The 27,988-nt window shown below is 38.1% G+C and overlaps 2 protein-coding genes and 1 long non-coding RNA gene across 3 annotated transcripts in view; 1 reads left to right on the forward strand and 2 right to left on the reverse strand.

The window, feature by feature from the left end:
• The window catches only part of ccdc93 (CCC complex scaffolding subunit CCDC93), a 29,066-nt gene extending 14,195 nt beyond the window's left edge, over positions 1–14,871 (reverse strand). Inside the window, exons 1-10 of the mRNA XM_025063698.1 lie at positions 14,756–14,871; positions 13,380–13,493; positions 10,758–10,852; positions 8,273–8,384; positions 6,623–6,721; positions 5,856–5,903; positions 5,062–5,162; positions 4,220–4,244; positions 474–572; positions 132–218 (exon numbers count right to left, since the gene is read on the reverse strand). Coding sequence (XP_024919466.1) covers positions 132–218; positions 474–572; positions 4,220–4,244; positions 5,062–5,162; positions 5,856–5,903; positions 6,623–6,721; positions 8,273–8,384; positions 10,758–10,852; positions 13,380–13,493; positions 14,756–14,839 — 864 coding nt within the window. The 5' untranslated portion in view covers positions 14,840–14,871. The remainder of the gene's footprint in view (positions 1–131; positions 219–473; positions 573–4,219; positions 4,245–5,061; positions 5,163–5,855; positions 5,904–6,622; positions 6,722–8,272; positions 8,385–10,757; positions 10,853–13,379; positions 13,494–14,755) is intronic.
• A 1,340-nt stretch (positions 14,872–16,211) lies between these two features.
• On the reverse strand, positions 16,212–16,719 carry LOC112488271 (uncharacterized). The gene is made up of 3 exons (XR_003052146.1): positions 16,581–16,719; positions 16,452–16,490; positions 16,212–16,320 (listed from the first exon to the last, which is right to left on the reverse strand). It is a non-coding gene; the product is annotated as an uncharacterized LOC112488271 (long non-coding RNA).
• A 1,499-nt stretch (positions 16,720–18,218) lies between these two features.
• LOC103391491 (deleted in malignant brain tumors 1 protein) lies at positions 18,219–27,519 on the forward strand. The gene is made up of 6 exons (XM_008327767.3): positions 18,219–18,374; positions 20,954–21,052; positions 21,200–21,366; positions 22,741–22,846; positions 24,832–24,996; positions 27,031–27,519. Exons 1-6 carry the CDS (start codon positions 18,275–18,277, stop codon positions 27,159–27,161), a joined length of 768 nt encoding a protein of 255 aa, XP_008325989.1. The 5' UTR covers positions 18,219–18,274; the 3' UTR covers positions 27,162–27,519.
• The last annotated feature ends 469 nt before the right edge of the window (positions 27,520–27,988 follow it).

The following is a 27,988-nucleotide window of genomic DNA, read 5'->3' on the forward strand; positions in this document are numbered from 1 at the left end:
AATTCTACCAAGTTTGTATTTCGTATGTTGCTGCTCTTGCCTTCTGGATCTGTGCTCCAGTTGATAATATCATAAATAACAACAGATAAGTTACATTAAAAAACATTAAACATTAAAATGTTGCTACTTACCTTTTCAGCATATTCCGAAGCAATAAGTTTGATCTCGTTTGACTGCAGTCCCACTATCTGACCAACTGCACTTGCTGTTAGCTTGCCCTGCACAATTCGAAAGTCTTTCTCAACAAGAACATGTCACACATTGTGTTTTCCATGTACACCAAACAAAGTGGTATTAGAATCTTTATGCACTTCTCCCTGCTCTAAAACAGGAATCTGGTTAGTCACTTTAATTGGTCAGATCACATGATAAAACATCAGTTAAAAAAAGTTCCGTAAAAGTAATTTCTGCTTTTGTTTTTGAAGTTGCAAAAACATGACCTACAGTTAATAACAACGCATTATAGCATTTACCTCCTCGACTGTACACATGTCTTCTTCTTCTAGCATCTGTACCATCCCGGTAGGATCAATTTGAGAGTCACCAGTAGGCAAGGATGTTCCTTCTTCCACCTAGAGGAAGAAGATGAGATGATTTAACACTAGAGCAGCTAAGTCGGTCATTTTAACCGTTGAAAGTCACATAATCAATAACTTTGTGAAATAAAAAAAAATACAAGCGTTTTTTTATGTATTAAACGAAGACAAAGAAGATACAATCACTTCTACCTATTCCAGGTAGAACAAGATTTTGCGCGGCAAATGTTGCAATTTGGTTGCTATAGCAACAACCATCTCCTTCATTTGTCTCTATCGATCTTGAGTGTCAGTAGGCTACTGTTTTTGACCTTTATCCAGGCAGGGAAAGGGCACACCTGCCGGAAATGTAACAAAACGGGTTTGTCCAAAAAGATTTTCAATTATGTTGAGGTCAGGAGATTGTGAAGGCCATGGCAAAACCTTGCATTTACACATTTACACCTCTTGATGTAATCCACCAGGGATGTTGAGGTGTGTTTGGGATCATTATCCATTTGTAGCAGCCATCTTCTCTTTAACTCCTGCTTTTTCACAGATGGCATCAAGTTAGCGTCCAAAATTTGCTGAACTTTTATTGAATCCATTTTCCTTCTCCTTGTGAAATGTTCCCTGTGCCACTGCCTGCAATTACAACCCCAAAGCATGATTGATCCACCCCCATGCTTAACAGTTGGAAAAAGGGTTCTTTTCATTAAATTCCCTTCACACCAACTTTCTACTCCCTGGGAACAATGGGAGATCTCCCTGAAGCCATCCATTCCTTTTGGTCTACATGACCACCTATGGTTGACTGGACTTCATGGCTCGGTCCACTTCCCTTGTGATAACCCCCCCACTCAGCAACAAAAGGTTCTTCCAACACTGCTGAATCATGGAACAAGAGTGCCACATAGTGGCGACTGCAGGCATCACATGATACAAGAACAATAATATGATTGGACACAAGAGGCCTAGCCTCTCTCTTCCATTGGCCTACAAGATTTAAACACACACCCGGGAAGTCGAAAACCCCTCGCCCCACACAGGTATATAAGCATAAACAACTAACGATACTTTAGAAGTTATTCTTGAGAAGTTTTGGATTTGCGTATTAACTATTGTTGTACGAGATTTCCTCGAATACTTCTCCAGTCGTTTATTTTGCTTTATTGTTGGACCTGTTTTGTCTATTAAAACGAATCGACCATCTACCCGCTGCTTCCGCTCCTTGCCTGAAGACACCTCGCACAGCAAGAATATTTTGACTGGTACTGTGATCCAGATCAGAATACAGCAAGAATCTTTCAGCTATGATTGAATCAAATACGATTTCATTGACTTGATTATAATAAACTAAGTTGATAAGAAGAGAACAGGTCATATTACATTTTAACTGTTACGAACCGTGTCTTAAGACATGTGTCGTGTGATTGTGTTTTATTTGGTGCCTGAAATGTTTTCTCCTGTCTCCACTGTTGGTCAAATCAACTTAGTTTGTCTGATATTCTGATACAATATACTTTACTGCCTCAGCAGCCTTAAGTGCCTTAAAAGACACAATGACAGCAAAGAATTACATCCTCAGCCATCCATCCATCCATCCATCCATCATCGTCCGCTTATCCGGGGCCGGGTCACGGGGGCAACAGTCTGAGCAGGGACACCCAGACTTCCCTCTCCCCAGACACTTCCTCCAGCTCTTCTGGGGGAACCCCAAGGTGCTCCCAGGCCAGCCAAGCGACATAGTCGCTTCAGCGTGTCCTGGGTCTTCCCTTAGGTCTCCTGCCAGAGGGACAGTACCCGAGAACCTCCTGAGGGAGGCGTCCGGTGGGCATGCGATGTAAATGCCCAAGCCACCTCAGCTGACTCCTCTCGATGTGGAGGAGCAGTGGCTCTACTTCGAGCTCCTCCCGGGTGACAGAACTCCTCTCTCTAAGTGTATGCCCTGCCACCCTGCGCAGAAAGCTTATAACGGCCGCTTATATCCGGGATCTTGTTTTTTTTCGGTGATGACCCAAAGCTCATTACAGTGGCCGCTGCAACGATCCACCTGACAATCTCACGTTCCATCCTTCCGTCACTTGTGAACAAAACACCAAGATACTCAGCCATACCATCAAAAAAAACACCATAATAAAAGCACCATTAATATTTTGCGAATAAACATCAGCCTCAAGCAGCATTATTACTAAATTTGCAAGCTTTTGCTCCTGATACAAGGAAATATCTAGTTACGAGTGCTCAACCGAGGACTCGCATCCATTCTTTTAGTGTTTATTAAATTATAAAATTTAAAAAAAAATTTAAATATATAATCCTTCTCCTATGCTTAGTGGCACCGACACACTGTCTAGCTTGGTCATTTTACCCGTTGCTTTCTTTATCTCTTTTATCCCAGTCCTTATACGCTTAGTGATATATTTCTGGGAGGCTGGAATGAATTAATTTGTTTTCAGTTATATTGAATGGGGAAAGGTAAATCTAATTACGAGTGGATCGAGACACAAGTGCTGTTGTAGAATGGCTTAAACTTATCTTGGGGATCCACTGTATATGCCGTACATACACTGTATTACTATGATATATTATCACTAGTTGTTAAGTTGGTCTTAAAATAATATTATCACTTATTGGTGATAATGTTTTAGGACAATATATCGTCCAGCATGTTATTGTCTTAGGCCTACTGTCAGCTTCTTTAGCAAGAATAAACAACCTCAAAGACATTAAGATTCTATTATAAAATAGATAAGATGCTAAAAAAGAAAACAATTTGTTACACAAATACACACATACAGTATATACAGTATATACAAACATAAACATATATATACACACATGCACACACATACACATTTACACATATATACACACACATATATATACACACACATATATACACACATATATATACACACACACACACACATATATATATATATACAGGAAATTCATCTTTGAATATATATACAAAACGTCTGAATATATATACAAAAATCCTGAATATATATACAAAAGGTCTGAATATATATACAAAAATATTAAATGTGTTTGACCACACTGTCCGTATCGGTGGGCAGCTACGCCTGCACAACCGGCTAGGCTCCCGTTGTGCCCACGTAGCGGGACGTATAAAGTATGTAAAAAAAATAAATAAAAAAAATAATATCAAAGCGACACAAGCAGCTTCTATATGAACATCTTTCTTTATTCACTCTTCGTTACTTCTTATACGTTTTTTACGGACCACGCTTCACTCGCGGAAGTAAGCATGAACAATCGAATACAAATTAATAGTTTAAAGAGAGCACACTACACTGCGTCATATGACAGCTTTCAAATAAAATATCTTCTAATAAAGTAAACAAATATACCTACATGAAAATCTTTCTATTACATCTTTTTTTTTCTTTTTTTTTTTACATACTTTATACGTCTTGTATGTATATTCAGGATTTTTGTATATATATTCAGACTTTCTGTATATATATATATTTAGACTTTCTGTATATATATTCAGGATTTTTGTATATATATTCAGGATTTTTGTATATATATTCAGCTCTCTGATGTTCCATATTCATTTCACCAATCCCATGAAGTTTCCGTATGCTCAAATTCCACTTCCTGGAATTGTTTCCCTTGCTTCCACACCTGTGTTCTTACCTGTTATCAAACCTGTTATCCAGCCTTGGTCTCACATTTTGCTGTATTCCTTCTGTCAGTCTGAAGAATACAAAGAAAGTGTGAAGAGTGTCTGAGGTCACGCCGTCTTTAAATTCTATTTTTACACCCAGTGCGAAGCTCCGTTGTACTTAACCTTGCGACTGTTCTCTGTTTACCCTCGACTTGTTTAGATTGAGCTCGACTTCTCTCCCCCTGAGTCTCACTTTAACAGCCATGTTGTTGTAAAGAGCCACTTTCTCCTTCTGAATTCGTCCCCGGAGAGGGCTTGTCAGTTGGCGCATGTTCGCACATCAATCTGTCTCCCTGTAGTTATAAATCAGTCACAAATTTGCCACGTACGACATAGCCCTCCCAGAACCTACCTGAGGTAGAACTGAAATTTGAAACAGTCACTCAAGAAGCTGTGTTTGACTTGATGACCTTGGTCTGGAGACACGTTTTTTCCTTCACATAAAAAGCTTTGTGTTTTACATTTGAATATTAAATGTGTCTCTAACATTCAAAACTAACATCGTGGTGTATCAAGGGGTGGAGCGGGGGTGCCGGAGTAAACCCGGGACGGTCCAGTCCATGACAGGGACAACCATCCACATTAACACTCATAATCATGATCAATCCAGGATAAAACAATCAATCAAATATTTGTTTTGAAATGTTTATCATTAGGTTACTAAAAGCAAAGCAGATTAGCAGAGTTTAATAAAAAGGTTTAGGATTAGGCATACATTTGAATTGTCATTGTAAGGCATCGGAAATACACAAGTAGTTCACTTTCACTTTCACTTTCATACATATATATATATATATCATAATGTATATAGCAAAATTTAAATTCTTAATAAATGTGATCACTTACTTGCCATATTCCAGAAGGGTAGAGTAAACCAATGACTCTTCTTCTAGCAATTGTTTTGCATCTTTCTGTCTCCTGTATTTTCTTTCTGGTTTGTAGACCCCCTAAAAAACCACATAAATTATGTTTTTAACTTTGTAATAGTGAAATAACTCATTCTATTACTCTCTACATTTATATTTTAGTCAAATCTTTTGGGGAAAAGAAATACTATTTTCTGAATTCAATTCTATAGAATGGAGGGTTTCCAACAATAGAAGTAGTTGTTTTTTTTGTAATCCTAAATAAGGAGATAAATGCGTCTGTTATGATAACAGCCATCTGACAGAACATCTGAAGTGCCATAGTGCTAAAAAATGCTAATTTCATCTACGTTTAACAGCAGGGGTGATAGATAAGGTGTTAACATCTAACCATTTCAGTCAGATGTTATTTTAACCAACATTCTGTGTTAATCAAATCATGGAAATAATGAGAGGTAAAAGCTTTGCTCAATTTCTGTTCAGATGATTTTATTCATGTTTTTCTTCTATTTTTTTTTTTATTTATTTCATCCTAGTTTTTATATTTATATTGTCCAATGTGATTAAAAGACACTCACAGCAAAGGTTCAAAATCCGGTTTTTAATGTCAGATATATTACATAATTATTCTTTTATTGGGCCGATATTGGATCAATTAGACCAGTCGGTCGGTCGGCCGTATTATCGGACATCCCTAGATAAAACTTTTGTGTGCAATGTAAATAAGTCTATGTTTCATTAAAGCCAATCAAACAGTATACCATAAGAACTTACCAACACATCCAGTACAGCTTTGTCCTTCTTCTGGAGGAAGTCTTCATCCTATGGTATGGGTTTTATAAGAATCGTGTAGTTATTTTACAGTACACTTGAGGGCAAAAGCTATTTAAGGCTTTAGACAAATTGTGAAGACATTTTTAACTGTTTCTCAGAAGAAAACTGTTAAATTGACAATTATGTGAAATGCAATAAGACAATTATTATTCAAAGTATTCAAAAAAAAAAAAAAAACACACAGCATGTAATGATAGATGGATTCAATTTTTGTTTGGTCAACTGCAGAATATCAATTTAGACTCCTCAATCCTGATCACACAGGAGTATTTTCTCTGGATCCCAGTTCCTATGTTTTTGTACATAAATGAGTAACTTGTTCTCGTCTAATAATGGCAGTATGACCTTATGGCAGCAACATTTCTGGACAGTAGATTATAGTGTTCCTGGGTCCTATAAAATTTCAATGAAAAAAAAAATAAAATGCATTTTTTAAATACCATACCTCCTTTGCTGACCACTGCAAGTGCAACCCTAAACCTTGCCTACTACTTTTGGCTACTTTAAAAGAGCTGGAATGGAAGGGAACTGAAAGCAAACTAGCCAGCAGCATAAGGGTTTCAAACAAATTTAAAACATGCCATTAATTGACATATGCTTCACATACAAATGTACTTAAAACTACTTAAACGTTAGAGCTTTTCGTTTAAATTGAATATAATGGACTAATGTGTTGGCTTTGAGTCCTATTGATCGATTGGTCTTACCTCTGGAAGCCAGTGAGTCTTTTGGAATTGAGATATGGAGTATGCTCTCACATAGTCTCCCATCTCTTTTCTTGTTTCTATAGCCCGCTTCACTAGCCACTTGGAGGAGAAAAAAAAAAAAAAATACACAGCTGACCAAACCCAACCACATATGCATATGAATACTATTGATACACATTCATCTTATGCAGTGGTGTTACGAATTTGCATACAATAAACAACCACATTACTCATAACCAACTAATGGGATGAGTGTTGTACTAAAGCGAAAAAAATTCAATTCACACCCAAGGCTGGTAACATACACTATATTACAAAGAGTATTTGCTCACCTGCCTTGACTCATACTATGAACTGAAGTGCCATCCCATTCCTAACCCAGAGTTCAATATGATGTCGGTCCAACTTTTGCAGCTATTACAGCTTCAACTCTTCTGGGAAGACTGTCCACAAGGTTGAGGAGAGTGTTTATAGGAATTTTTGACCATTCTTCCAAAAGCGCATTGGTGAGGTCACACACTGATGTTGGTCAAGAAGGCCTGGCTCTCAGTCTCCGCTCTAATTCATCCCAAAGGTGTTCTATCGGGTTCAGGTCAGGACTCTGTGGAGGCCAGTCAAGTTCATCCACACCAGACTCTGTCATCCATGTCTTTATGGACCTTGCTTTGTGCACTGGTGCACAGTCATGTTGGAAGAGGAAGGGGCCCGCTCCAAACTGTTCCCACAAGGTTGGGAGCATGGAATTGTCCAAAATGTTTTGGTATCCTGAAGCATTCAAAGTTCCTTTCACTGGAACTAAGGGGCCAAGCCCAGCTCCTGAAAAACAACCCCACACCATAATTCCTCCTCCACCAAATTTCACAGTCGGCACAATGCAGTCTGAAATGTACCGTTCTCCTGGCAACCTCCAAACCCAGACTCGTCCATCAGATTGCCAGATGGAAAAGCGTGATTCATCACTCCAGAGAACGCGTCTCCACTGCTCTAGAGGCCAGTGGCGGCGTGCTTTACACCATTGCATCCGACACTTTGCATTGCACTTGGTGATGTGTGGCTTGGCTGCAGCTGCTCGGCCATGGAAACCCATTCCATGAAGCTCTCTGCGTACTGTACTTGGGCTAATCTGAAGGTCACATGAAGTTTGTAGCTCTGTAGCAATTGACTGTGCAGAAAGTCGGCGACTTGCTTGAAAAGGTATTTTCAGTGGATAACAAATGTCTACTGCAGTGTTACATTACTAACGTTTAGTTACCCTTTAATATACCTTGGTGGAAACAAGAGTAAAACTGAACTAAGTTCATAGTCATTCCTACGTATAGTGTATGTCACACTTTTATTTTCATACTTTGGCCTGGTTTGCGAGTTATACTCTGGTTATTTTCACACTGACTGGTATTGTGACCATTACTATTGATAAGTTGTAACCTGGGTTTTAATTTTGTTATATTACACACTTACTGTGTCTGACTAGTATACTCTGGAAGGAAGAGAGAGTTTTTTGGTTTTGATTGTTGTCATCATCGTCAATGCTATAATTATATTGAGAACACAAACTTTTTCTACTACAGAGTAAGACTCAAGAGTCATACAAAACATACAAATATAACATTTAACATATATGTATATATAAGTTGTGCTGACTTATCTTACCTGTATTACAGGGAAAATGTGAATAAAATCCAGTCCTTGGATTTGATGGGGTTCCAAGCTATGAGGACATTTCATCTTGGGTAGCACAGAAACAATTTTCTCCGTAAGGGCTCTGTATTAAAAGTGACAATTTAGTTTTATTTAGCAAGTCAGAAATAATACAATTGCATGATTTATAATTGCAGTTGGTCTGTAATGAAATCATCTTAATTCCTATAATACACTAGCTCCTGGGTTGTTGTAGCCTAGACTATGAGCTTTGGATGGACAGTGATACATCATTAAAATTACGGCTGGATTGGTCATGCAAACTTGCATTTGACTGCATGCATTTGAGAATTTGCACTAAATGTGACGTTAAAATTACAAAAGGATATTGTGATGGTATGAAATATGGTAGAAGGTACCTCATGTTGTAGCCGCGTAGTTAAACAACATCCCCAAATTACTTTTCATGCCAAAGTGAGCAATTGCAGTTGACGATTTTTCTTTTAATGAACAAATTTACTGCACAGCCAGGAGATTGATAGCAGGACATTTAAATGACTTAAGTTTGTCACAGAGCTGGCTGAGGATAAGAACAAGGCGAGACAGGGTTTGAGAGACTGCTGCTGACCTACATGGAATAGTGTAAGACCAAGACGAACGTTTGTTTAAACACGATGACAAAAGAAGGTCAAGTACTGTGCACAAATTTGAGGTCGATGTGTAAAAATGCTTAAAAAGAGAATTGTTTTGGACATATGAAATTAAATCATTCATTCTATTATTATAATGTTTTTATCAATTCATAAAATTAAATATCAATATAACACAAAGGGGAAATTTACAGTGTGAGCCTTTGCAAACTGACAGGTTTCCATGGGTGGCGCCATGGTTCCTCTTAGGACCCTGTGTCGGGTTGATAACCACTATACTATGGAAAAGTGTGCAAATCACAAGCTTCAAATCAAATCAATAATTGGTGCGATATTGCTTGTTGCGTTAAATTGCATCACTTTTTACACATGCAAAAGCCAGAAAGACCTATGAGGATATTTGTAAATGTTGTAAAAGAGTTGGCATAAAAGCAGAAGAGAAAACAGATGGAGGCAAATAATCTGGTGTGGCGCTCCCTTAAGAGGGGAACTGAAAGGAGAAGAAGATTTAGAAAATGTGAAGAACACCTAAAAGTCAGAATCTTGCTTTTTTTCCCCACTCATTTATAATTGAAACAATTCTGACAGTTTTTATGTGGCTTTGGCTGTGTGACTAATTTTGATAATATTTGCAGAAACTCTAAGACAGGGATCACCAACGTGGTCGCCCCATGGACTACCTAAGGTGCCTGCAGCGTATGTTCTTAAAAATAAAACCAGTCAAGAAGAGGGTCAAAAATTGTACTGTTACTGTGCTTTTTAAATCAGTTACACTTGCAATGATATTCAAAAGGGTGCAATGACGAAGGTAAGACGAGAGTGTACTATTACCGTATTTTCTGGACTATAGAGCGCACCTGTATATACCCACTAATTTAAAAAAAAAAAAAAAAAAATTTTTTTTTACACATATAAGCTGCACCGGACTATAAGCCGCCAATATCCAGGTTGAGGAATGACATATTTACCAGATACACATAGAACACAGAAAGATTTTGTACCGTAAATGTTTTCAAAGGTTTTATATACCTGAACTGATTGTTTCCGAACAGTGCCTGTAACACGGCAGTAAAAGCGCCGATCGAACAAAACATGGCTGACGGCTTTATTCGTCTTCCTCCTGAGCACTGAAACCACTGAACACTGAAACACAGCCTCAGAAAAACTTAAGTCTCTCTGTCAGTGTCGCTCTCCGTGTCACTGTCATCCCGAGGTAAAGTTGCCTCTGAAGGTGCGCTGCTCTCTTCACGTAGCAGTCCGCTGCCGTCTCCAACGTCTCACCATGGATTCATTGATGGCAAGCTTACGTGCAGCAGCCCTATTTCCTCCCTGGCTAGCCAGATCGATGGCCCTTAACTTGAAAGCTGCATCATACGAACTTCTTCGTGTGCTTTCCATGATGACGGGGTGAGGGTGTGAAAATAAAAAATTCTGTGAAAAATTCTTTGCACTGACGTCCCCTGTCTGTCTTGTTTTTGCATTTTTTGCTACAATGCCCCCTTGGCAGCTATAGAAAAATCCATAGAAAAGCTGCATCTTTGTATAAGCCGCATGGTTCAAAGTGTGGCAAAAACAACATGCTGTCAACAGTGACACTGGCTACAAGGTTAACGCCAACAAACACTAAGTAAAATAATGTTTTTTTTTCCTTAATGACTGTTTAGCTCTCATTTAAGAGGCTTCATCAGTTCTAAATACATTCACACAGCCAAAGCCAAAAAAGAGATTGTAAGAGATTGTTAACATGTTGGGTTCAGTCCTAACATTAAAGAAGAACATTTACTCACTAAGAAAAACTACCAGCAACATCGTGTTAATAAATAAAAAAAAAATAAAAAAATTCTCACATTTTCTGACAAATAGTAGAGTTTTCTTGAAATAGAAGATCCACATCAATGCCGAAGTTACACGTGGTGATGCACCATGTCATACCCCCAACTACCTGAGGTGGAGAGAAAGAAAAGTTATATTGTGCATAGAGCTTGCGGCCTGCTAGTCCTGCATGAATAAATATTAGGGATGCACCAAAATTAAAATTGTTGGCTGAAACTGAAAATGAGGAAACCAAGGCCGAAAACCGAAACACGGAAAAATAATTAAGATTGTTGCTTGAAATATGTTCTCTCATTAAAAACACAAAATGCATTTAAGTCAATTGCTGGATCCTTTCTCGTGTGCGCTGCTTTATGCCCGCATCAGAGTAAAGTTCTTTATAATCAAGTAAATTCACAGCGGATCCAAATAGATCTCGGTGAAATGTATGCTGACAGGCAACTTTAGTTGATCTCACTAAAGAGATCAGCTTTAGTTCATCTCTTTAGTGAGTTAGCTGCTCAAACGGGGCAAGAAGAGAGAGAATGCTCCTGGTCTGCGCTATATGCAGCAACGACGCAAAGAGGCTTTCCTTCCTCTCATATTCAGCATAGCGATCGGGACGGTTGGATTTCAGGTAATAAATTAAACCCGACGTAGAAAAATTCTTTGTAGATGCACACCCTCTTTAAATTTCAACATTACATTACAACATTTTGCAAATCGCTCTCCTTGGGTCTTTCTCAGATATGTTGAAATACCGTACTTTCAGACAAGATCGCAGCGGCCGCGGTGTTTGCCTCTGTCATCATAACTTCCTGTTTTAGTCGTTCTGTTTCGATGATAAAAGTCTTTCAGTGGCCGAATATTTGGTTCATCCGTAATAAATATCTAATTAATTAAATTGCAACTGCCTCGCATTTTGTTATGGCCATACAGTAAATAAATGAAGGGTACGGTTTTACTTGAATTATCACTGATAACAAATAATAACTATACAATACAATGTACACAAAGTGTATATTTCTAATTCTCTAAATCTTGTGTACTTTAATCTCTAGGCTTGTGTACCAGTATCTGCTATTCCCATACCACTGAAAATTGACATGTTTGTTATTTTCACACTGACAGACACTACAGGGCACTCATCCTTTGGCGGGTGCAACTTATACTCCAGAGCAACTTATAGTCCAGAAAATACGGTATATAGAATTATAATGTATTATTGTAGATGGCATTAAAGAAACAAATAAATGATAATAAATAGAAATGATAAGTAAATGATCGTCTGCGTGTTTAGCATCAGTTCTTTTGTTTCAATATCATGGTTTGCTTGTGTGCTCCTTTTATGGTATTTGTGCTAAAAAGAATGACCACATGAAACTAGAATGGGACAGTTTATGGATATGGTTATGAATATGCCAGATCATGTACAGTAATGACTAGGGATGCACTGAATTTTCAGCCGCCTAAGGTTTTTGACAGAAAATGGCCTTAAGTACATTTTCGGTGTTCAGCCGAAAGACTTTTATCACCGAAACAACATAGCTGAAACAAGAAGTTATGATGACGCAAGAAAAAAAAAAAATCTTTTTGACTAGGAAAAACTGCATTAGAGGTAACGGCAATACATATCCAGCTTAGCGTTTAAATGTTAAAACGGCTTGCCATGGGTACCAATATGTCTGCGGTATGAACATATTTTCTTCTATTATATCTGAGAAAGACCTAGGGATAGCCATTTGCAAAATGTGTAATGCTGAAATAATGCTGAAATTTCAAGAGAGTATGAAAAGTACACCCAGAGTCTGTCAGCACACGATTCACTGAGATTTATTCGGATCCCCTTCACTCTTTGCGACTATACTTGAACAATAATAGGTGGGCTATTCTGTTCTGATTTCCTATGTGACTATAATTTGAGTTTATTGCTCTGCCAGACATTTGACAATGAATTATTTTGAGACATTTATAATTCATTATTTATTTAGTATTAATGTATGCAATTGTAGTGCCTTGATTCCATTGAGGTCTAATACAGAGTCAAAGCCATACATGCAATGGTATTAATAATTGGCATAATAATTTCTTTCAGTGTTTCAGTTTGCAGCCTTGGTTTCCATATTTTCGGACACACACATTTGCAATTTTTTTTTTTTACAATTTCTGAAACCAGTAGTTGATTATTACTATTTGTCAACTAGGGCTACTTGGGCAACATAATGCCCACTGGTTCATATATGTACTATGAATGAACTATTTCTGTGCAAAATAGAAAACATTTTTTAAAAAAAGTACACATTTAACTGAGGAATTGCAGGAATCCTGATAACCATCCATCCCATCCATCCATCCATTTTCATCCGCTTATCCGTTACCGGGTCGCAGGGGCAGCAGTTGCCACCCAAATCACATTGCACCGTACCAACCCCCCCAAACCTTCCTGCGGGTGGTGAGTCCACTGAAAGGTATTAACCGCCCTAACCGGGATTTGAACTTGCCCAGGAGGTGAACCCTGGGGTTCCACACCAATGACAGAGACATTGCCTCTGGGCCAAAGCGCCACTCCTGATAACCATTCACAATCAAAAATGTAGTGAAAAGAGGAGAAAAAGAAAAACCCATTAAAAAACATTGAGGACTTATTAACCATTTACCTTATCAAATGATGACAGTCCTTTAATTCTGGCTCTGAAGTAACCAGCAGCCAACAGAAGCTCAAGGATCTCTGCCAGCTTAATGTTCTGTTCCTCATCTTCTCTGGTTTCCACCTAAAATCCAAACACCAGTATTAGAATGAATTAAAGAAGTACTACCATACTTCTTAAAAGATTTTAAATTACTTCAAAAGTTTTTTTTTCATCAAATATATCAGGGCTTAATTCGTCAATGCATCATGTTTCTCTTAGAAATGCCCTTGTTTTTTTAAGTACAGTATCTTTTAGGTCGGGTACATTTATAGCCTTTGTTCTGCGTCACGTAAATTGAAGATTTTTTCCCCCGCTTTTTAATGTGATGTTACTTCAGTGAAAATAAACCATTTTATCCTACTGGCTGTCTATGGGCACGCTTATCAGTGCTGTCCATAGTAATAATAGGCCACTTCATGGATAGGGTGGTAGCTGACAGGCGGAGTGGTGCGTCAATCAAAGCAATCGGACACATTCAGCGCCTCAAATCGAAGAGCGCTCAGTTGGTGTTATACTGTAAGGCACACATGTCAAACTCAAGGCCTGGGGGCCAAATGCGGCCCAACAAGCCATTTTGTGTGGCCCGCGGGAGCTTAAAAAGCATTTAATAAAGTCCATGGGCTGGTACCAAAGGACCTATGGACTGGTACTGGTCTGCAAACCGGGGGGTGGGGGACCCCCGCTCTATACAGTGTTCCATTTAAAACCGGCCCTTCAACAGGAACTGTATTGCTGATGTGGCCCCCGGTGAAAATGAGTTTGACACCCCTGCTGTAAGGGGTAGCAATAAGGGGCAATGTGTAGTGTGGCGGAAAAAAGATGCAACTTTAGTAAAAATGTATATTTATGGGCACTGAATCTTGTCATATCCTAGGTTCATTTGGTTGGCTTTCTGCTACCAATGTGTTCATGGTGCAGAGGAAGGCACATCAAGTCGTATTTTGTTGTACCTTATCTGCTTATTTTATGTTGAATGTGGAAAAGTTAAGATAATGCATCAATAAATACGTTAAACCTTTTTAGGTTTAGGTTTTGTCTTTGGGACTGTAGAGTTTGTTTGTTTTGTGGGGGTAAAAGGCGAGATACGTAAATGTTACTTGGCACAAAAAAAGGGAGAACGGGGGGCGGGGGGTGTTAAATGATTGCGGCTTTCCCTCATTCACTCAGACCTGCTATTTGTCCCGCATTTTGTCGGTTTGACTGTGTTCACCCTAGTGAACATGTAGTCAAAACGTCGTTTTATATATCCGGGCCAACATTTACATAGATGACAAATATCGCTCTTTTATGCACGCATGTTTTATTATATTAAACTCAAACAAGCGTTGAAAGAAAACGCTTACCTCGGTAAATTTCCCCTCTTGGTCATACTGGGCTCCTTTTATTAATCCAGTTTTCTTACTGGGAAAAAGACATGTCGCCGCCATGATTTCACCAGCAGCTACGGAAAGCAAGTCAAATGACAACATCACGTGACCTACGGATCTCTTCACACTTCCTGGTAGCGTCGCTGCCACTTCCTTTAAGGGGAGTCAATGGTTAATTTTGTTGACGAAAAATATCCGTCAACGAATATTTTTCACGTACCAAAACTAAACAAAAAGTCCACAATGAAGACTATGACGAAATTTAATAAACATTTTAGCTCAGGTTTCAATACTAGCTGCACTCCTTAGCAGCAGCCCGAGTGCATGTTTAATGAAAAACACACATGACATGTCAGCGTAAGTTTTGAGATAAAAACGAAGAACTGACATCTGTTAACACTCCACAAGGACCCTCCACAAGGAATTAATATGCGGATATTAATTATTATTATGTTAAATATTGTATCGATGTTTGTTTTAATTATTTCAGAGGGACATTTGGCCTTTCATGTGCAATTGCAATACAACCAAACAAGTCTATTTGAGTTTTGTATTTATTTTCAAATCTTTAATATGATATGTACGTATTTATTTAGAACATTAAGAAGTTTTTTCTATGAAACTGTGTTTTGTTTTATTTCTAATTGCATGTAATTTCTGTCGTATCTCTATAATCAAACCTTAGCCCTGTAAAAAACAGAAAATTCCAATTCTTTGAACTTGGACCCTTAATTTGTCCCTCTGAACAAGCAAACAAAAAAATTCAAATATAATTTTCCATATGAGTTTCAATTTGTATCATATTTGATACACTGGGTCACAATGCTCAAAGATTTTTATTTCGTGAACAAACAAAAACATAATAAAACACACACAAAAAAAAAAATCGAACAAATTTGTAATTCCAAATATAAAAAGTGCTACCAAAATGCAGTAATAAGAAATCCACTAATGGTACTGGCTGTGTGGAAGTCTGGAAAAACATATATATATTTATATTATATTTACATATATAATATATATTTACATATAATGTATTCATAAATAATATGATACAGCAAGTTACATATCTAGTTTTTTACTCTAAATGTACCAAATTATGAATTTTAAAAATAAAAAGACTGTATGTTGCCTGATGTTATATATAATGCATGAAATACAATAAAATGGCAATTGACTGATTTAGAGTTACATGTATATATCATATATGTAATTATATTTATAATACGAATATATTTATATATCTAAACCATACATCATGGCTGCTCTCACCACTGTCCTGTAAACCCTTTCCTTCACCTTATACATATATTGATTTATATATATATATATATATATATATATTTCTACATTGGTCATATTTTTTAATATTGGTGAAGAAATAGGAAATTTAGAAGACGGACAATAAAGTGTCAGCATGAGGTCATTTTCATACTTGTGAAGCCAATTAACGCGCAGTTCCTCGTGACAGTATGTGACACTGGAGTACAGGACAATTCCGTGTTCGGTACTGAGGACTTTGATTTCAGTGGAGGAGTTAGCTGAAAGAAAAGGACAGAAATTAATTCACTGTAATATTTCATGGTGACAAACATATTTGACTAAGGAACATTTAGCTCCTGTGTGTGTTTTTCTGTGTGCCCTTCTTTAATTGAGGGTACAATCCACTCACCAATGACTCTGAACAGCTCATTCATCACAGTTTGGTATCCTGAAAATCAATAAATGTCATATTAACTTTAGTTTGAGGAACAATCAGCAGAGACTCCAACCTCACCATCAATTAAAAGTTCCACTTTACCTGCGTCTGTCAGATTAAAGACGCTCTTATCTTTGCCTCTGTCATCACTCAGGTAGACCTCATAAATGCCCACATCACTCTTGGAGATCTAGAGTTTGAAATAAACTTATATTTAGTGTACTATAAGGTGACATCACACTAGAGACAAAAATGGTCAGGAGAAGCTAGTTAAGAGAGCTGGCTCGGTCGCCTGATGTTGGAGAGAGGAGGATTTTAGCCAAGTTAAAATCCATTATTGACAATCCCTCTCACCCTCTCTTTGGGTGAGACACTGTGGGAACGCTGAGCAGCTCTGTCAGCAGCAGGCTGCTGCAACCTCAGTGGAGAATGGAACGCTTTCTGAGTCTTTCCTCCCATCAGCCGTCAGACTGTTCAATGCACAGGTATAACGTTGTTGTTGTTACAGCTATAATATTGTTATCTTGGTATATGTAAACAACTCATTTTGTTTACATATACCAAGCCTGTCCATAGCTACATTACAAATTGTTTGTCATTTTATTTTGTTCTACATGCACTACAAAGTTAGTCACTTTAATCCTTGCTAGAAAGATCACTTTGATATTTGTATCTCACCTCGTAAATACTGAGTCTACCCTGCTGTTACTTTTACTACTACATATCTATCCTGCTAGTGGAGCGACTTAATTTCCCCGGTGTCTTAGCCATCTCATCTCATCTTGTCTAATAGTGCATACACCACAGCGTGGGCCTCCACCCATTTTACGGGCATCCACTTCTTCTTCTTATTTGCTTATATACAGTAGTTACGATTTAAACATATACTGTACTAAGCAAACTAAATTTTAAGAGATGTGTTGCCTTCATGGACGTCCCTCCTAACGGTGTTGCCGTTATTTTATGACATGTTTCGTGTTATCTGTGCTCAATTGAGGGGGCCTTTGTACAGTATGTAGTCGAGCACAAGCGCTACTCAGACTTAACTCAACTCAGGTTTCTGTGAGCTAAACGTAATCAGCTTTTGTGAAACCAGACAGAGTTGGACCTCTCCGGCTTACGATAGCCAGAGCTGCATTTTAACAGGAGTTTCTTGAGCCCGCTTCAGGAAACAGACCCCAGGCTACTATCCATGTATGCTGTTAGCTTGAGAAATGGGTTTATTTTCATTCCCCTAATCCTCGTCCTCTGTGAAAAGGTACGAGTATTATTAGCTGGAATTTGAAGGGCACATCTTAAAAATCACTCTGAGATTTGAGTCATGCTTTACCTACCAAAGCTGAGTTCCTATCTATGATAAAGATGTTAATCAGTTGTTAGTAATCTTTGGGGATTTGAGCCATGGTTTGCTCATATTTTCAATTTATACATTTGAGAGTACTGGACTCAAACACTATACACTCTAAAATGATTTAAAAAACACTACATGCAGAAGAGAAAATATATACAGCTTGATACATTTACCTGTGACCTTTATGATGCATTATTTTTGTTAAAGAGCAACAGTATACAGACTATGCTATGGTTACTGTCCTTTTGAAAAATACAATTGGAGAAGTAGATTTGCTAAATATGCAAGAGTAGTGCACAAGACAACAACATTCTGCTGATGCTTGCAGTATTTAACAGGCCATTCTTACTTTCGTAGCCAGTGTTGCAATCTGGTTAGAGTTGTGTTTCCCTTTGTGTTCTGACATATAAGGGAAGTAATGCCATGTAATGATTGCAGAAAGTGAATGCTCGCAAACAGCAGAATGGACGAAGTCTCCCACATTCAGTTCAACCCATTGTTTGATATGTCCCTCAGCAGATCTGACCTAAACTTCGAGGTAGAGGGTAAGTACAAACTAACTACTACTACTCTCATTAAACTGGGGCTGTTACGATTTGATTAATTGCCCCGCCTGGTTTTACACTTTGTTGACAAAGACTGACCTTTCATAAGCTGTATGTCTCAACTTGTCCTAGTCTAGCATTTAGCAAAAGCTAATCGTCCTTAGTCTTTTACCCTAGTCTCCGCAATGCTTCTCTTTCTTTTCTTCCACTTCCTCTTATCAGTTTTCTCTTATTCTTATTTGTCAAAACCAACAAAACCAATTCACTTTGACCTCAGCTGTTTGATCCCCTCACAAATAAATTCATCCAAGAAAAAGTGGAGTAAACTCCCCTTTGACATACGCACACACAAAATGAAAAACATTATTTCCTGCTTTCCTGAACCTCTGTTATGTACTGTGATTCATCAAACGATACTACCCCAAAGTTTTCTTTCTCTGCAAGTGGGCTCCTGTCCCTTGAATTATGCTATATTCTTTTAATATAAATATAATAAAGAGAAGCCAAGAAAAAAAATATTGCAGAGAGCTTGACACTGAATTTTATTTAAATTGTTCTGCTATCTGTCAAGGAAGTGACCGAGTCTCTAGTCCTGGCACCACCTGTTGGCAATAGTTAGTGTGCTCTATACTCTTTGAGTGCTTTTCAAATATTAGATGACTGAAATTCTTCAGAGCCACATAAGTTTGAAAAGTATGGACACTTTTTAACTGTTTTCTAACTGCTTCCCCGGGAAATAGGGCCTACGTTATATAGACTACACCACCCATAATGCACCGCGGATATACACGCCGACATAAGTGATGGGAAGACCGACTCTTTTTATTACTCGAACAGTAAAATGAACGAGTCGTGAACGAATCTTGAACTAATGATTTCATTCGTTTTACAGCAGGTGGCGCTTTAGCCCTATTGTGGGCGTTGTAAAGAAGGCTGCGGTTCTCCGACACTAAATAAGGCAACATGGTTTGCTGCCGCTGACAAAGTCTACAAAGTACACAAAATGCCATAAGTAATTAAAACCATGTGAAAAGCTAAGAAATAAAAACACACCACAATGTGAAGATGAATGAGAGCAAAAGAGACACGAGCTCTCTGTCACGTGACAAATGAAACGAATCTGCGAGAACGAGGCGAAAGATTAGTTCACAGAGAATGATCCGTTCATAGTGATTAGTTCACAGCGAAAGATTAGTTCACAGAGAATGATTCGTTCACAGCGAAAGATTAGTTCACGGCGAAAGATTAGTTCACAGAGAATGATTCGTTCACAGCGAAAGATTAGTTCACGTAGTCACGAATCTTTCATATGACTCGGGAGTCACGAGTCATATGAAAGTTCGTAGCCGACATGCTAAACCGCTTAAATTCAAACCAGCGTACACAAACAATCACAACGTAGTATATTATCGACAAAATCAATTCATTTGAACAACACAACACGTAGCAGTAGCTTACTACACACATACCAAGTTGGTATCGGTATCGGATCGATACTAGCCTGGTGAGCTCGATTCTTTACATTAAGTTCCGCTCTTGTTTGCAATGCTCCGGTTTCGACAAAGAGGAAACAGCCAGCACTCTCCGCTCCTGTCAGCGCTGAGCAGGCACACTTTGCTCCCCCTACCTCTCTTGTGTTTAGAAGATGTTGCGCCGTCACGTAACGTGACTTAGACGCGCAAAGCAAATAAACAAGCAAGTTGCCGGCACCACAGAGAGAAAGAGGAACGCCGCGTGGCTGTATTTGCAAGCCGAAAATGAGACAACGGGAAAATGTGGGATTTTTAAAATGCTAGTCAGGTTTAGTGGAAACACTACCAATTTATATAAAAAGTCATCCAAAAGAAAACATGGAGCTACAAAAACGGAGAGAGGAGAGAAACAAATTTGATAATCAAGCATTTTCTATTTAATTTTTTCACATTATATTTTTGCAATACTCGTTGTCAATCCCGTCATAATGAACTCAACTGTTTGTGCAATCACTGGGGTGGTTTCCTGTTCAGTTTGGGTTGGATGCGCAAAGTGAGGTCAGGACGATGATGTTTTTGCCTTGCAAATAAACTTTTTCTTTTCGGGTTCAGTATAATGATCCCGGTAAAACACCAGAGTAATTACTTAAAGTGGTGTGCTTCTTGAACGTTCCAGGGGAACATTTGGAAATCTTAAAAGATTGACAAGACTGATGTTAAGTTAAGCTACTAAGAACAAGGAAATTGTCTTTTTCCTTGTTCAAGGGTCAAAGATTCGTGACTCGTGACTACGTGAACTAATCTTTCGCCGTGAACTAATCTTTCGCTGTGAACGAATCATTCTCTGGGAACTAATCTTTCGCCGTGAACTAATCTTTTGCTGTGAACGAATCATTCTCTGTGAACTAATCTTTCGCTGTGAACGAATCATTCTCTGTGAACTAATTTTTCGCCTTGAACTAATCTTTCGCTGTGAACGAATCATTCAATCAATATTTGTTTTATTTTCCTATCTGTTGCCAAAATGACAAGACCAATGGCAGCGTATGTAAGACAGAGATTAATGTCCGGATGTATTATTAATGTATGTGTCTCTCTTTGTTTCAGAGAGAACGCCAAAGAAACCTAAAAAACAGTGGTATGGTAGAGCAATTGTTGTTTACCTGATTTTGCAGACCATACTGAACTTATTTCTTCTATATAAAGGTAATTATATATTTTTTTTTTCTGGGTTGATTACAAACGTTCATACATTTCTCTGAAATGGGATTAAACGAACATTTACATTAATGAATGATAAATGAAAAAAAAAAGACTACTATTGCTACTTTTTTTTTCTTCCCTCTGCCATAGTGTTCACAGTGGAGTCTTTCTCGTGTCGTTCTGGGTTCGAAAAACTGATAGCAGCTCACACAAATCTGTATGAAGAACCAAGCAAACACAGTCTTGAGGTGCTAATTCAGAACAACAGTCAAGAGGCAAAGACACTGAGGGACCTTGTGTCTTCTCTGGAAACCCAGGTCCTTCTACACTTTGACTTGCACCAAAATGAAAAGTCTAGGGCTGGTTTATTATCCAAGACAAAAGCCTTTAATCATCCTTTCATCTATGGTCCAAATATGTTTTCTTTTGTTTTATATAAATCAATTACTTACTTTGTTTGTTTCCCTTCACAGTTTCCTCAGGCTTTTCAAGTAGCAAGCTAAAGAAAACGTCATAGAAAGTCATAGAAAAAGGCATAGGCAGAAAATTTAGCCCACTAATATAGAGTTTTAGATTGCTACCTGATATTTATTATTTGTGTTTTATAGTAGTTTTTTTTAGTAAATTGGACTGCAGTAACACACATTTGTTACACACACACATATATGACCATATAAAAAAAAATAGAATATCATGGAAAAGTTTATTTATTTCAATAATCCCATTAAAAAGGTCCACCTTAGTTCATAGACACGGGCCACAAAGACACTGAGGGACCTTGTGTCTTCTCTGGAAACCCAGGTCCTTCTACACTTTGACTTGCACCAAAATGAAAAGTCTAGGGCTGGTTTATTATCCAAGACAAAAGCCTTTAATCATCCTTTCATCTATGGTCCAAATATGTTTTCTTTTGTTTTATATAAATCAATTACTTACTTTGTTTGTTTCCCTTCACAGTTTCCTCAGGCTTTTCAAGTAGCAAGCTAAAGAAAACGTCATAGAAAGTCATAGAAAAAGGCATAGGCAGAAAATTTAGCCCACTAATATAGTTTTAGATTGCGACCTAATATTTATTATTTGTGTTTTATAGTAGGTTTTTTAGTAAATTGGACTGCAGTAACACAAATTTGTTACAGACACACATATACGACCATATCCAAAAAAATAAATAAATAGAATATCATGGAAAAATGTATTTCCATAATTCCATTCAAAAAGTTCAACTTAGATTATAGATTCAGGGCCCACAATTTAAACGACCTCAAGTATTTATTTATTTTTACATCATTTGGGCTTCCAGCTCATGAAACCCACATTGGTAGAAGAATGTTAGAGATGGAGCTACCAGGTAGGAGACAAAGAGGAGATATATGGATGCAGTGAGGGAGGACATGCAGATAGTTGGAGTCAGAGTAGAAGATACAGAGAACAGGGAGAGATGGAAATCAATGAGTTGCTATGGCAACCCCTGAAAAAAAAAGAAAGGTTGAAAAGGAAAAGAAGACGATATATATATATTATACTTTTCAGTATGGCCTACGTGGTACTTTTGCTAAGTTTAGTGGAAGATAGGAAGAAAGGAACTGATTAACATCACATGCTGATATGTTAAGTAGTAAAAAAAAAAAACATTTCTGAACTGCATTCTTTGTCAAAAACCATTATATTTACATATATACATTTACATGCAGGTCAATAGTGTGTGTCAGCTGGAAGAAATCAAACATGACCTGGCCCTCCTTAACACCACCACACACAGCCTACAGGTCCAACAGTCCACCATCCCCGTGGCATCAGGTAATGTGATCGGAGTGTCTGGTCAGGAAATCAATTGGCAAAAGTTGTGTCCCTACTGATGTGCCCCAGGAATATATGCTAAGAAATAAATGCTCTCATTTGGTGAACTGATGTATTCTGTCTGCAAGTGTGACTGGTACAACAATAACATACCAAACGTTTCCAAAATCAATTCAACAAATGTTATTGCAGTTTTTTTTTAATTATTAAAATTATTAATATTTTGTTCAAATTTCAGTTGGCACAGAACACAGTTTCTGAAATGCTTACAAAAAAAGATTAATCCTAAACAAAAGCAATAATATGTAATGTGCAATATGTATGTGTGTATATAATGTATATATGGGTATTTTGTGTGTATATATGTGTATGTATAACAAATATCAATAACCAATAACAATTATCATCTATTAACCCACTACTACTACTGCTATTGCAACTACTAACCAGAGGTGGGGTCATTGCTTTGCAAGTCACAAGTAAGTCTCAAGTCTTTGCACTCAAGTCCGAGTCTCACTTGCGAACTTTCATATGACTCGTGACTCCCGAGTCATATGAAAGATTCGTGACTCGTGACTAAGTGAACTAATCTTTCGCTGTGAACTAATCTTTCGCCGTGAACTCAAGTCAAGACAGGCAAAGTCCGAGTCGAGTCCAAGTCAAGACTGAAAAGTGTCAAGTCAAGTCCCAAGTCCTGCCGTTTCTGTTTCGAGCCCTTTCCAGTCCTTTTCAAACAAAGTAACAATATATGTACACAGATCGCTTTGGGTTTTGGAGAAAGTCTCGAGTCATGTCGAGTCAAAGGGCTCGAGTCCAAGTGAAGTCACGAGTCATTGATGTTAAAGTCCAAGTCGAGTGGCAAGTCTCTTTACATTTTGTCAAGTCGAGTCTAAAGTCATCAAATTGATGACTCGAGTCTGACTCGAGTCCAAGTCATGCGACTCGAGTCCACACCTCTGCTACTAACCTACTAATCCAATCTACGAATATCTACATATACTAATACTATTTACTAATGTCCACTAACATCCACTGTTCAGGTTTTCCCTCTCTATCTATCTACAGTATCTCTCTCTCTCTCTTTCTCTCTCTCTCTCTAGCTAGCGCATGCGTAAGGGGGAGTGTGGCGTGTGAGCCGAGACCATGCTTGGTGTGATCTACAAATAATTGGTGGCATAGGTTGGTGTGAGGTGTATCACACCAGTGAAGGTGTTTTTCTTGTTTTACTCGACCAAAATGCCGGTCGTAGACGGTGGAGCCGAGTTTGAGAAGCTGACGCGTCGTCATGCTATCAAACTGGTGCCCAACCTAAGGTGCTCGGTGAAGAAGGTTAGTTTGCCCAGGCGTGGGCAAACTTTTTGACTCGCGGGCCACTATTGTCCTAAAATTTGACACGGGGGCCGGGTGAGGAGCAGATAGATGGAGTGTTCGTGTGAAATAAGATAAATGACATGTAAAAGTCATGCATAAAGGCTAAAATGCTAAAATGCTTTTATTAGCCTTCTCCGCGCCATCTATAGGGAAATGTGGGCATTGCAAGGAAAAAGGCAGAAGTATAATGACAGCAGAAATGTTGATGTAGTTTCTGCTTTTGTAGAAATGATAACAAACAAACTACTAACACACTTTAGTTTTTATAAAGCTACCAAAGATCTAGACACTTTTTTTGTATGACTAGTATGTCTTTTGTAATGACCTCGGCGATTGTGTTTTAAATAAAGGTTGGTTTCTCTGTCTCTGTCTCTGTCTCTGTCTCTGTCTCTGTCTCTGCTCGGCGCAGGAGTAACAGTCCCGTCCAGAGTGCTCCACCCCAAATCTCACTCTTGCCAAATGACAAAATTGGCAATTCTAGCATCAAATAGATAGTTAACTTTCCGTCTCAAAACAAATTTAGAAGTGGATTGTAATTTTTCACGAATGTTGCTTCACATTTTATTCCTTTACATCATTCTCATTACGCTCTCTTTTTTTTTTTTACATTACAGTGGATGTGCGCCTCATTCCGGGGAGGTTTAGAGGCCGAGTAGAGGTTAGACATAATGGAGTTTGGGGCACAATTTGTGACGACAGCTTTGACAACGTCGATGGCATGGTGATTTGTAAGATGCTCGGTTTCTCATCTGCCATCACTACATTTACTGCCACTCCAGGTAAGTTTATTATCCGTTGTAATCAAAACTTCTACAGCTGTATGTCTTGATTAGGGACTGATTTACGTTGTACTGCACAGCAATTTTCGCCTTTGTTCCATGTCACCCAAATTGAAGATTATGTCTCGCATTTTCATCACACATTACTTTAGTGAAAATAAACTTTATTTTATCTGGCTTCTTGTCATGGGCACACTTACCAGTGCTGTCACTTCGGGGATCAGGTGGTAGTTGACAGGCTGAGTGGTATGTCAATCAAATTGCTGACTTTGCAGCATTTGTTAACACTTTGGTGTCTGAAATTTGAGAACGCGCACTTGTTAGTGTAAGTTCATACTGTAATGACAAGCATGTCTAATCGGGCAAAAAAAAAAAGAAGATACCACTTAAAGAATGGACTTCAAAATACCTTTGGCTTAGACCAGTGGATGGCGATGGTGAATGAGCATTCTGCAATTTGTGCAAAAGCAGCTTTTCTGTCGGGCATGCTGGCAAATATGATGTGGAAAAACACAACTCGGCAAGTCTCGGAAAAAAATGGACACAACAACAGAAAACATCTAAAACGTATGCAGTTGTGGCGCTTTGGCCCAGGGGCAATGTCTCTGTCATTGGTGTGGAACCCCAGGGTTCACCTCCTGGGCAAGATCGAATCCCGGTTAGGGTGGTTGGTACCTTCCAGTGGACTCACCACCTGCAGAAAGGTTTACGAGGGGTTGGTACGGTGGACTGTGATTTGGGTGGCGCATGATGATGCAGTGCGATACAGGCGTCTTTGTTGTAGTCTAGCTAGTTTCCTTTTAACAGACCTATACAAATATCCTCATATTCAAACCATTATTTTCTGGTGTAAATATGAAAGTACAAGTTTTTCAAAATGTGTAAGATCTTGTTTTTATTGTACAGTCTATTTTACCTGTCCGTTTGTTGCAGCAACACAGCAATTTACCATTGTGGTATCAATAAATTTCAATCTAATCCAGTTCAATCAGAGTCACTAAGTGGCAGCAACTCATACAGTGGTTTGTACAGATAAAAATATACATGTATTTCAATTTGCGGGAGTATCTGCTGGAGGGAGAACCAGTGATCTAATATATACTAATTGAAGTACTCCATTTTCAATGTCAAAAAGTTTGTTTTTTGAAAGTCACATTTTGGGTGGCAAAAGGCTGATCTCAAATTTGGTTTGTTTTTTGAAAGTCACATTTTTCACATGTTGGGTGGGTGGCAAAAGGCTGATCTCAAATTTGTCTCCAAAAAAATTTACCTTTTTTTCCAGACTATACGTCGCTCCGCAGTATACTATATACAGTGGGTACGGAAAGTATTCAGACCCCTTTAAATTTGTCACTCTTTGTTTCATTGCAGCCATTTGCTAACATGTGATATTTCAGTTTTTCTTTTTTAATAAATTTGCTAAAATTTCTACATTTCTGTTTTTTTTTTCTGTCAAGATGGGGCGCTGAGTGTACATTAATGAGAAATAAAATGAACTTGAATGAACTGATTTTAGCAAATGGCTGCAATGAAACAAAGAGTGACACATTTAAAGGGGTCTGAATACTTTCCGTACCCACTGTGTAGACTTAATTTATCAATACTTAAAAAACTTGAAAAAACAACTGTTAAACGATGGTTTTATTTGTCTAATAAATCGTCTCATAAATGAAGAGAATTTTTGAAAGATTTACATTCTGAGAAATCTGTATAAAAGAATAATAATAACCCTATTTTCTGGACTATTAATTGCTCCGGAGTAGAAGTTGCACCAGCCAGCTATAGGCAATCAGTATGAAAATAACAAACGTAATTTTTTCAATGGTACAGGAGAAGCAGATACTGGTACATAAGCCTAGAGTGCTCTCTAGTCGTTTAAAAAGGTTTTCAAAAAAGTGCGTCTTATAGTCTGGAAAATACGGTAGGTTTGCCCTAAAACTATGAGGAAGCACATTTCATGTAACCTAGCCAAATATATTTTTTTAATAATTCCGATTTTCTATATTAGTATAATGTGTGTTTGTTATTCCACAGGCTCTGGTAAAATCTGGCTGGATGAGCTGCGGTGTCATGGAACGGAGGAAGACATCTTTGATTGCCCCCATGCTGGAGTTGAATTTCATAACTGCCACCACATGGAGGATGCTGGGGTTCACTGTATCTAAACTTGAATTACTGCAGCTGTGTGTCTGTTTTTGTACATACATTATGCGCACTTACTACAATTCCTAAAATCAGTTTTATATCCTGTACTTTTTACCTAATCAAACTAAAATCGCCCTGAATTAAATTAAATTATTATATTGTCTTTTTTTTTTTTCCAAAGTCAAACTCTTCTGCTTGTCAACATTAGCTGTAACAATGTTGTATTTAAAGACACACAAATGTCCTGCAAACACACAAACTCGCTGCTGGTTCTCAAATGAATTTTTCCCCAAAGTGACAGATATGACAGCTATCTGTTGAAGTGTTCGTTAGTAAAAAAAAAAAAAAATTCAAAAATTTAAATCATTAGTTTTATCAGATAATTGAAGCAGTTGGAAGGGTATTGTTTGTGTAGCTGCACCATTGGGTCCAAAAGCCAAGTCGAAAAGCAAAGCAAAGCACTAAATCTAACTGTCAGTGTTCTGTTCTTACCTATGATCATGAGCAATGAGAAAGAAAGAAAGAATTGGGCAGAAAGTCCTTGTAAAAGCTGAGAGGACTATAGATTTACTTACTCGTTTCCAGACCAAAAGCCACAGAGGAACCACATACAGTGGAACCTCAAGATACGAGTGTCCCAACATACAAGCAAACCTTTGAGCAAATTTGTGCTTTGAGATACGAGCATGGTTACAGACACTGACGCTAGGTGGCCGAGCACTCGAAGCAGCCCAAGCCGCTTCATTCGTTCACTTCACGTGTCCGTCGACCACCATACACATCTCCCGCAAGTCTTCCGTATTGTGTTTGCGTTATCTTCGTGATTTTCTATTTTGTGGATTATTTT

This window comes from Cynoglossus semilaevis, chromosome 16 (assembly GCF_000523025.1).
Source record: "Cynoglossus semilaevis isolate Cse_v1.0 chromosome 16, Cse_v1.0, whole genome shotgun sequence".
Taxonomy (NCBI): domain Eukaryota; kingdom Metazoa; phylum Chordata; class Actinopteri; order Pleuronectiformes; family Cynoglossidae; genus Cynoglossus; species Cynoglossus semilaevis.

Excerpts from the sequence above, each read along its gene's own strand:
- LOC103391491 (XM_008327767.3), top strand. The coding sequence starts at position 18,275 with ATGCTCGCAAACAGCAGAATGGACGAAGTCTCCCACATTCAGTTCAAC. Across the intron at positions 21,367-22,740 it reads TGTCTTCTCTGGAAACCCAG|GTCAATAGTGTGTGTCAGCT; the intron begins GTCCTTCTACAC and ends ATTTACATGCAG. Across the intron at positions 22,847-24,831 it reads CACCATCCCCGTGGCATCAG|TGGATGTGCGCCTCATTCCG; the intron begins GTAATGTGATCG and ends TTTACATTACAG.